The 11,229-nt window shown below is 34.5% G+C and overlaps 1 protein-coding gene across 1 annotated transcript; it reads left to right on the plus strand.

Annotated features, from left to right (window-relative positions):
• The first annotated feature begins 8,671 nt into the window (after positions 1-8,671).
• Positions 8,672-10,292, plus strand: SrpRbeta (signal recognition particle receptor beta). Its single transcript, XM_018516098.1, has 4 exons — positions 8,672-8,949; positions 9,304-9,479; positions 9,574-9,713; positions 9,817-10,292. Exons 1-4 carry the CDS (start codon positions 8,853-8,855, stop codon positions 10,151-10,153), a joined length of 750 nt encoding a protein of 249 aa, XP_018371600.1. The 5' UTR covers positions 8,672-8,852; the 3' UTR covers positions 10,154-10,292.
• The last annotated feature ends 937 nt before the right edge of the window (positions 10,293-11,229 follow it).

Here is an 11,229-nt window from a genome sequence, read left to right on the forward strand (position 1 = left end):
GAGACGTGAGATCGAAGTGCGGCCGCAACATGCGCACGTGAGACTTGCAATTCGCACCCCGTAATTATTCGATCCGGGGAATCCATTAGCGGCGTTAACCCCACAGGTGCAAGAGCGCGAACGGCCGTCGATGTAATCACTGCCGCACACGGAACGTGGCCGAATCCAGCAAAAATTAATCCGATCAGATTAGTCGGACCATAATAATTACGTGCGAAGCGTTAACGCGGCAAGTGCTTCCATCCGTTCCGAACCGAATGGGCGGTTTGTTTCATCCCTTTCTCTCTTTCTCTTGACCCTCACGAGTTCGCTAAATCGATGAATTAAATCGGGTTCATCGTGCGAGAAATTATGAGAACCAAATGCTACTTCGCTACTCTTAAACGACGAAGGATTTTTCGCTATCAGTACACGATCTGAATCTTTCCAATTTCAAAGTGAATTTTACAAGGTGAGAGGAAAAAGAACGCGCGAGATATAATTATATATAATTATAGACATGTACACGCGTGTTTCAGAGGTATTATATTTTACCCGTCATAACTACCGCGATACCGATTACACACATGGGGCACGTCTCTCCCTACAAAAATTGATAAATTTTCTCTAATTTAGTAATTTAAAAATGCGTCGCAGGCTCAAGAGACCCTTCTCTTTCACGATCGTCCTGTAAGATTTATATTTCTCCGCAAAATGACTATCAAAGTTGGCTGACCATAATATCAACCTACATATTTCATATCGAACATCAATCTCGACAGCGCAGTGAAGAAACTTGGTATCGATTAGCTGGATCAAAAAAAATTGAAAATAAAAAATTTTTCGATCGATTTTCAATTTTTTTTTTTTACCTTGTACACTGAAAGAAAGGATTAGCTGAATATGGCATAGCATTTTAAATTGTTTGCAGCAGCCAATTTTTGGTCGTGTTAATCTATCGAAATCCTATATACTGACATTGCAGGTAGGCTAACGCAACCAAAAATTTGCTACTACAACTAAAAATTGGTTGTTGTAGTCAATTAAAAATGCCGTATTTTACCATCTAATTTGCTACAGCAACCAAGCTTTTCTTTCAATGTAGACCACACTGAAAGAAAAGATTAGCTACTGCAGCAAATTAGATGGTAAAATATGGCATAGCATTTTTAATTAGTTGCAGCAGCGAATTTTTTATTGCATTAGTCCGCAAAATATCAGTATAAGAGTTCGATAAGTCAACGCAATCAAAAATTGGCTGCTGCAACCAATTAAAAATGCTATGCCATATTTTACCATCTAATCTGCTGCAGTAGCTAATCTTTTCTTTCAATGTGGCCTACAACGTAAAAAGATTGAAAAACAAACGAAAAATTTTTTTATTTAAAATTTTTTTGATCCAGCTAATGCAGGCAATAATTTTTGAACAGTGAATGTGGAGCAATATGTTTTAAAGTCCTATAGCCCTGTAAGAATTATAGCTAATATCATCCCTGAGTTCGAGCATCTTATATCTCCGCGTGCGGTCTAAACGCCATGGAACAAAAGGAGTGGGGATGACAATAGGCAAAATCGGTCGAAATGTGCAACTCGGCTCCAGGCCTGAGCTAATAGATACCAAGTTTCTCACCACGCTGTCAATATTGATGTCCGATATTCAGCTTTTCTTTCAGTGCAATATTCATAGTCCGTTACTTTAAGACCGTCTTAAGTAATATCTTAAGGTAATAATGCAACTCTTTGAGATTAGTTCATCTTAAGTCTATAAAGATAGTTTTTAGCTTTCTACAATAAGCTATTACCTAAGTTTTAAGTCGTAAGAAATTGACCAATCACAGTCGAATAATCAAGTATGATCGGTCAATTTCTTACGGTTTAAAACTTAAGACTTAGGTAATGGCTTATTATAAAAAGCTCATAAGAATCGACTATGAATACCGGTCTGTGATTGGCTTATAACATCTCAAGATTATACTTAAAACCGTCTTAAATATAAGAACTGACTTTGAATACCGACCTTAGGCCCTACGAGAATATCCCCATATAAAAGAGTCGAGAACGCGGAGAATTTATGTTCGGCGACTTATTTGGCGACATTGTTTACGGGCCAGGAAGCAGTTTGTCCCGCGCTCGTCGCTCCCTTTTTGCGATATAATTGCAGATTTCTGCGCGCCCGTACGCCGTCGGGGCGGTCCTTTTTTGCGGATCTTCTCTGTCCTGTCGTAAGAAACTCGCGCGACCATATTCTACCATTTCTACCTCGGTGGACCCCAACTCGGTCCCAACGGCGCCCTTTTTTTGCCCGTACTTTATCACACCGCCGTTCTTTCTTGCGTGGTTCCCTCCTACCGCGAGATCGTGTTCCTGCTTTTACGGTAATCCGTCCGTCGATCTGTGTCTCCATTTTTACGTTCCCTCCTGCAGAATTGCGATCGGAGAAAGTGTAAGCACTCTTCGATACTTAATCGGTCGTTTCTCCTCCTTCTGCTCATTCCCCTTTCATTCGAGTGGCAGAAAGGGCAACCGTCACGATTCGATTACCTGTAAATAACGTTCAACCGAGTACCGCAATCGATACAATTATTTTTGGGAAGGCGCGAACCGTATCTTCGATTACACCGACGGAATCGGGACTAAATGACGCTTCGTTCGCGATATAAAGCAGGATCGGTAACGAGGGCAGCTCTTCTTGAACACCTCCGGAACCTATCATCTTCTCATGCCGCGATAAAAGAGAAAAAGAGAGAGGCTCGATCGTGCCACTCGATAATTGATACATACTTAACAAGAGAGGATCGGCGTGAGAAGCGTAATTAAGAACGTGCTGGCAAATTTATAGCGGCTCTTTGGGACGTGTTATTACATAAAAAATATCTTGGTCGTGCGACGATACGTACTCGTATTTCGCCGCGCACGGCAACTTATCAGCGTTTTATAATTAAAATGATTTTATAAGTAAAAAGTCCTTCCACAAAATAAGGTTGTAGAAGTAAAAGAAAAGAAGAAGAAATAAGTATCACAAAATTACGGTAGTTAAATACAATGTAACAGTAACATTGCATTAATATTGTAATTTTCTACTCAACAATATACCTATGATTGTTATGCACAACATGATACATTAGATTCTGCGCACAATGGAGGAAATATTTGGAATAAAAAATAAATATTAAAGAATTAATATTAGAGAAATAAAAAAATTAGGAATAAAGATCAAACGTTATACACGATACAAATAAGACATGAGATGTCTTATAGTATATCATATTTATTATGTCCATTGTATGTGTGTGCATTTACTCTCTATTCCTTTTTTATTTCTCTAGTATTTAATACTTATTCCTATTCCTGTTATTTCCTTCATTGTGCATAGGATCTTACTTATATTTATTGTTGAATAGGAAATTATAATATTATAATATTAATGTAATATTGATTATAATATTAATGTAATGTTACTGTTATTTTGTATTTAGTAGACAATAATTAGATAATTTACGATATATCTCGGCAGTATACAAACTGTATGGAAAGTAAGTTTTCCAAAAACTATCATAGTAAACATGTGTACGAAAGAGAAAAGACTTGAAGACCCACGATATACTCAAGTACAGAATAAGGAATTCTATTGCAAAATTAGTTAATTTACGTCACTCTCCAGGAATCTACAAACGCTACGAAGAACAAGCTCTTCTTGAACACCTCCTTTCCATCCTAGAAGCAAAGAGAAGAACTAGTCACGATATACACAAAAGAAAAGAGGAGTTGCTCCTTGAGGACCCACGCTGTACTCGAGTACAAGAGACAAGATATCTTCTCTGTAGCCTTTTATGGTTTAAAACGCCGAGAGATAAATTGAGAAAGGTTCGACTCACCGTTGAGGAGTACGGTCGGTAGGATCGCGCGAGCTGGAGCCTCTAGGGACGACGGGTAATCGATGTGCAGGAGAGCCGAATGTCTCGACGATCTGTGGACTGCGGGACGGAGAACTGACGGACAGGACGCTATCCCGTGGGGACGTTTCGTAGCGGGTCCGGGTGTGCATCTCGCGACCGATGCAATAAATTCACGAATGCGGTGGACGAGTTGACGGAGAAGTGTGTCTCGCGCTGGACCCTCTTCCTTGTTTGCCACGAACGGGAAACGCGAACACGCGGAGCTCGGGTTCCGCGTCCCTTCCTGCGACCGGGATGGATGTACGCTCGAGGGATTATACTCGGGGATTCTCCGTGCCTGAGAAACGACGTGAACGATCTGTAAAAGAAGGGAAAGATCAGACATCACTACGTTCTACATAGAATGCCGAGCTATTCGTTGTAGATTTTCGCCTTCTTACAGTTCGCCATAATCTAGTCGACACTAACTATAAAGTAACGAAAACATTTGCACGGAAAGAACGGTTTTGCTGAAATATTAAACAATTTAATTAGATATATTTGCATAGATCGAAAGATAAATTAGACTTTGAAAATATATTATGTGAGAAACTCAAGTTGATAATTAGAATATCAATATTTTTGTTTACATCATTACTCACTATGCTTGAGTTTTCTACACAAATATTTTGATGAGCTAATAAAATTATTTTCAGATCAGTATCTAACTAAATTTTTAGATATTTTAGTAATATCGTTCTTTCCATTTGTGTCATAATTTCTTATTCGACAATATAACTGTTATATTGCACAATGTGTTGTATTATATTTATATTATTGAATGCGAAATTATAACATAAATGTTATTTTTAGTGCTGTATTCCATTTGGTACTCATAACGCTTGTATCATTTGTTCCTGTTTATCATTTGATAAACAGGGATGAAATGATTCCAAGAGCATTGTGAGCGTTAAATAGAAACGCAGCTTGGAATTTAGTTCCACAAATGCAAGATTAACTTTATTCTCAGTTTAATAACCTTCTGTTTAACTGTCCCTAATTCTTAAAATTTTATATTTTTTATCTAATGAACAATAAAGATAAAATGATACAATATTACTGATAGCGCGTTCCCCGAACGCAGCTTAAGAAAAGGTGAATTTTTTAATTTATCGATTGATTATTCACATTATGCGCAAATGTAGTTTCTACGGAACAAAGTTGCATTTGTTGCACTCGTCTAAATTCACCTTTCATATGCAATAATACAAAAATTCCATTAAATGAGTTTATAATTGCAGTATCTTTTATTTTTCATTCAACTTTTTTTGAACTTAATCTACAATGACACAATCTACAAGCAAATTTTCAGCATGCCTACTATTGCAAACATTATATTAAATGATCTAGAGATTGATGTTTTCACATCCATAACCACATTTATTCCGGTTTAACTATCGTTATGTCGACGATATCGTATTAGCTGCACCAGAAGATCAGGTTAACGCAATTTTAGACAAATTTAATAATTATTACAACAGAATTAAATTCACAGTAGATTATGGTGATGGTGAAAGCAATTTTCTTGATGTTAAATTGTTAATTGAGGATGGAAGAATCATGTTTGATATATACAAAAAACCGACTAACTCAGGAAGATACTTGAATTTCTTTTCTAACCATCCTATAGATCATAAAGGGGCAGTTATAATGGGACAATTCAATCGGATATTATTTTTGTCACATCCTCAATTCCGTGAAAACAACATTACTAATATGATAAAGACATTAATTGAATAATAATTATCCTTTGGATTTTATTTTTGCCACGATAAACAGCAAAATCAAATCACTTACATAAATATAATACTGAGGAAAAAAAACAGACATGATAATAACATGGCTAATAATCATAACTTAAAAAGTTTCAATTCCTTACTTTAATGTAATATCTGAAAAATTCAAAAGTTTATCTTATAAATTTGGTTTTAATATTGCGTACAAACCTATGAACAAGATAAATTCATTAAAATTAGAAAAGACGCGTTAAAAAGAAGATAACAATAACGTAATATATAAAATAAATTGTCTTGATTATGATTCCTCTTATGTGGGGCAAACTAAAATAAAACTTAAAACCCGAATCAAAGAACACAAAGCAGATATTAATAAACCAACTAATTTGTTATCTGTTGTGTCTAGCCATTAATTAAATAAAGATCATGTCTTAGATTGGGATAATATTTTAATCTTGGATTCAGAACCATCATATTACAAGAGAACCATTTCTGGGATGATACATATCAAGAAACAAAAATTAGGATTAAATAAGCAAAGTGACACTGATCGTTCACCAGAATTATACTTGCCCCTACTTGACGAATAATCTCCTATCTAAAACACTTCCTTCCCATTCCTTTAATTTTCTCCTTCTTAATTTTTCTAGCAAATATAAATATCGAAGGACAGAACACAAAGGAATACAAAAATTCTGTTAACAAGTAAAGTTCTAGAAAGTTTCTACTATCCTTAATAATTTAAAATTAAACTATAAAGACTGGAAAATTGTCAGTGCATAATTGTAACTCCTATCATACGAGTAAAGGTTAAGTAATAGTTGTCACTATTTGTATAATCATGGCTGTATAAAAATCCCTATAATTATGTAATTGTAAATTCTTATTAGAGAACTTGGAAATTCTTTACGACACGGGTATTTGCAATTGATAACGGACCAACATTAACAGTCACACAAATATCAACTATTTCACAAGAACTTTATATGATCATACACTCAACTTGTTATATTAAATGACCATCATACATTAATTTGCACGCTAAAAATGCTGTAAGAGAAAAAATTGTCTTCAAGCAGCAGCGGAGATGAAGATTTTTTCTGCGATTTTATGAAAAAAAATGATCTTATTAGTATGCAATCAATTATCAGCAGCAGCATAAGAAGCGCTTTCCTATTTAGAATCAAAATTAAAGGATTTATGTTCCCTCGTAAATTTCCCTAATGTAAAATAAATATTTTTTAAATATAATACTTCTTTATCATCATCTGCGCCAATAAAGCGGCTGTTTAGTATAGGACAACAAATATATGTACTTCGTCGTAGCCGTTTGTCGGATGGGAATTTTGAGAAACTTTTGTTTTTGAAAAATAAAGACTTATAAATAAAAATGTGAGCGTTTATATATCCTTTTTCTGATCAGCGCAACATTTTATGTTTATAATTATTTTAAAACAAAACCATCTAAAAAACAATCTAAATGGATCGCTTAACCATCTCATCTTTCATCTAGATTTTTGCAAATCAAAATCATCTTCCTCTCATCTAAGATGGATTTACGGATTTCCATCCCATCTCCATCTAGATGATTTTAAAACCATCTAAGCGCAACACTGTATATAATGTAAAGTTTTTACAGCTGTGACCGCTGGATACATCGACTAGACAGCGACATCTTTACGAAACTCATGCAAACTGTTCAAACTTCAACAAATTCTTACCATAAACCAAAACGCTGTTCGAAATCTATAATATTAGCGATTGGTAAATTATCGTGTCAACAAGTTTTGCGAGCAATTGTAGATTTTTACATAACTAATCATCGATAAATATGTTTTACAGTTGAGCGATAATTTGCACAGATGTCACAATTCATTTTTAAAAATCACACATTTCGATAGAATGGGTGCTTTCCATTTGGCTGTGTTCAGATTCCTCACCGGGTGAGTAATCGCTGGGTGACTGGATGAGTGAGCGGACCCTAGCGAAAAGTACCGGAGTGGTTTGGGAATCTGAACACACTCTAAAATAAGAGAGTGTCCTACATGCATCGGTTACAGCAAATAGTAACGTAAATGGTATAAATTACATATATAATTACTATAATTATATATAACTAAAATATATATGTAATAATAAAAGATATAAGATAAATATCTTACTAATATCTTAAGTTCCGACCTGTAAAACTTAATAGATGATTAAATATTTGGCCTCCTTTGAGTTATGGTTTATACTGTTTATAACAATTATAACACACATGCATAACCTGAAATTTAAATTTTCATATAGATACACGTCAAACATGTTGAGATAGCACAGGAAGTCTTTAATACGCCACTACCACCTATTCCACCCGGCTCAAGGAACCGGGTGGTTTTTCCATCCTCCCAGGTAGATAGAGTAGGAATCTGAACTAGAGCACTAAAAACGTAGGTATTCGCGTCCACCATTTGTACTCCTTTTCTATGATGGGTTATGATCATTACAGATTATGATTCGTATTTGCTGCTTGAAATTTTGTAGCTCCTTTCATTCCTACAAGGAATTAGCTTGTTTCCATCAGCTTAGAAGCTATAACCAGGGATGGAAAGTAACTCGTTACTAGTAACGAAGTTACAGTTAGAATTACTTTTTTTCAGTAACTGTAATTTAACTTCGTTACTTTCTTCTTCTTCCCATCTGTAATTATAACTTAACTTAGTTACATCTTTTAAGTAACTAGTAACAAATTTAATAGTTACTTTCATCATTATGGGTGCATTCAGTACTACAACCGCTCACTAAGCGCTCAGTGAGCTCTTGCATCTGATTGGCATATTCCGTTAGATCTAAAAATATAAGACCAAACAGATACGAGAGCTCACTGAACGTTCAGTGAGCGGTTATAATACTGAATGCATCCAATATATATTGTAAAGGTATCTTTTCATGCCGATGCTCGACGCTCATTTTCGGCGTCAAAATAAATCACATGATAGAAATTGACGAATATCAAGCGTCAATTTTAATCACGTGACATATTTTGACGCTGAAAATGAGCGTCGAGCGTCAACATAAAAAGGCACCTTAATTGATTACGAGTTTCTCTTCGTACTTCATGTATATCAGTGTATATAACCTCACAATTTAGATCTGTCGGTATACTGCGGCATATGTCCACGAGAGATTGTAAGATTCGAGAGAATCGCTAATCACAATTATGAAGAAATATGTAGAACAGTTATTAAAAGGAGATGACAGTTCACAGTCGCTGCATCTAGCCTTACTGGTTGCTGCATTTGTTCTTATAACGTTAGGTAACTTGCATGTTTATTCACAGATGTTGTAATATTGAGAATGCATTACTTTTATTTTATAAATTATCTCATGTATCTTATTATTTTATGTATTTTTATTTCATATGCTTTTTAATATCTTTAAAATTACTGTGACTTATTTGTTAACTTATGAAAAGAAATATATTTTTTAATTTTTCTCCTTGACATAAGTTTGTATGATTTGTTTTTTGAATAATTTTAACTGAATTGATATAGAAAGAATATTCTTTTCTGTGTTTGAATTATTTGCGTACATAGAATAATTACATCATTCTCTTATACATAACAATATAATTTTATTAAGTACTGCTTTAATAAAATTAATTTTTGTAGTTTTATTTGTATTTTGGCGCAAGAGGAAACCTAAAGGTAACATTATCCTTTTAACGGGCCTTAGTGACAGTGGAAAAACATTGATCTATGCTAGATTATCGTGTACCCAATTTGTCAAGACATATACATCTGTCAAGGAAAATATAGCAGATATTAAGATCAATAAATCTTACTATGTAAGATTTAAGTAATATTTTGTGATAGACTAGATTTATAATTATATAGTAGTGTGTTTATACTGTAATTGTTCTTATAAAAACATTTGCTTAGCGTTTTTTGAGAATAGTGGATATTCCTGGAGATGAACGACTGCGTGGCAAGTACTTTGATAAATATAAATTGTCTGTCAAAGGTCTGGTTTATATAATTGATGCAGTGACTATTCAGAAGGAGATCAGAGATGTGGCTGAGTAAGTATAGAATTTGATGAAATTGATTTCATGTTTTTAACAAAATGTTTCATATAAATTTTGAATTAATCCTAACATCTATATCATTACTATTTCTTTGCAGGTATCTGTATAATTTGTTATCAGATCCTGATATACAGAAGAATGTTCCTGTCCTTATAATGTGCAACAAGCAAGATCAAACTATGGCTAAGGGATGTTATGTGATAAAAGCATTATTAGAGAAAGAAATGAATTTGTTGCGTATGACAAAGACTAGCCAGTTGGAAGCCACTGACGCGTCGTCGACAAATGTCTTCCTTGGGAAACAGGGAAAGCATTTTGAATTCTCGCATTTAGATTCACAAATTGATTTTGTAGAGTCGTATGCGTCAAATGATGATTCTCAAATGTCAGCTGACATTGAAGAGCTTAAGAAGTGGTTAATTAAAATTGCGTAATATGGATCTAATCTTACTAAATATAAGTTATTGTTTGTAAATAACTTTGTAATTATATCAGAAAATTTTTTTATCAAACTTTCAGAATCATTATATCGCATTATGAAAAAAACAGATGTTTATTTAAATACAACTTCATACACGATCTTTGTTTAATTTATATTTATTCATAAATTAGCATATATAATTTTTGATATTTGCAAATTGAACCTCCATTAAGAGTTGTGCTGGTTTATGCTTCGGTCTTAATCTTAGTTTTAAAAGTTGGCAACAAAGAATGCCATAAGGTCGTTTATGTTTCCTCAATAGGCACGGATGGGACGATCGGGAAGTTAAATTGGGTTAACGAGGTAATTTTTTATAAGTCATGTATGTACATGCACACGCACACACATGCATCGGCGGAATCGGCAAAAGAATAAATTTGCGCAACAGAAAACAGCGAAATCGGCGGAATAAAGCCACGACCAATCATGAACGTTCCGCCAATTCCGCACGATAGGATTGCACCATAAGAGTTCAAAAAATTGAACTCTTATGGGCCTTTTACAATAAGCCATTAATCATAAATCAAAAGTCAGAAGCTAAAAATTGACCAATCAGAGTTGTCAATTTTTAGCTTCTAACTTCTGATTTATGACTAATGGCTTATTGTAGAAGGCCTATTACGGAAGCGCTTCTACGGTAATCTACGGATTTCTTACGATTACGTTACGGTTACGGATCCCTATTATAGATGATACTTAATGCTAGAAGCTACTGGAAAACGCTGCCAAACGCGACGACGTGTTTGAAGTTGAACCTTTACACACTACAACTTTCACTTCCTATAATCAGGGTTGGTAAAGACTAATGTTTTTTTTTTTAAGAATGAGACACATTGTGTTCCTTCTTAAATATTCTTCTATAAATATTTTAATTCTTCAAATATGCTTTAAACAGTAATATGAAAAAACATTTAAAACATTAAAAATGTCGGTTAAAAGGATCCTAGAGATCCTAAAAGTTGGGATCAGCCAACGCCGACTCGATCCGTGATTGGCTCTGCCATGATGTTGTGAAACCAGATATGAGAC

This window comes from Trachymyrmex cornetzi, unplaced genomic scaffold (assembly GCF_001594075.2).
Source record: "Trachymyrmex cornetzi isolate Tcor2-1 unplaced genomic scaffold, Tcor1.1 scaffold61, whole genome shotgun sequence".
Taxonomy (NCBI): Eukaryota; Metazoa; Arthropoda; class Insecta; order Hymenoptera; family Formicidae; genus Trachymyrmex; species Trachymyrmex cornetzi.

Coding starts and splice junctions, on each gene's coding strand:
- SrpRbeta (XM_018516098.1), top strand. CDS start 8,853: ATGAAGAAATATGTAGAACAGTTATTAAAAGGAGATGACAGTTCACAG. Junction 8,950..9,303: donor ATTTGTTCTTATAACGTTAG/GTAACTTGCATG, acceptor TAATTTTTGTAG/TTTTATTTGTATTTTGGCGC. Junction 9,714..9,816: donor GAGATCAGAGATGTGGCTGA/GTAAGTATAGAA, acceptor ATTTCTTTGCAG/GTATCTGTATAATTTGTTAT.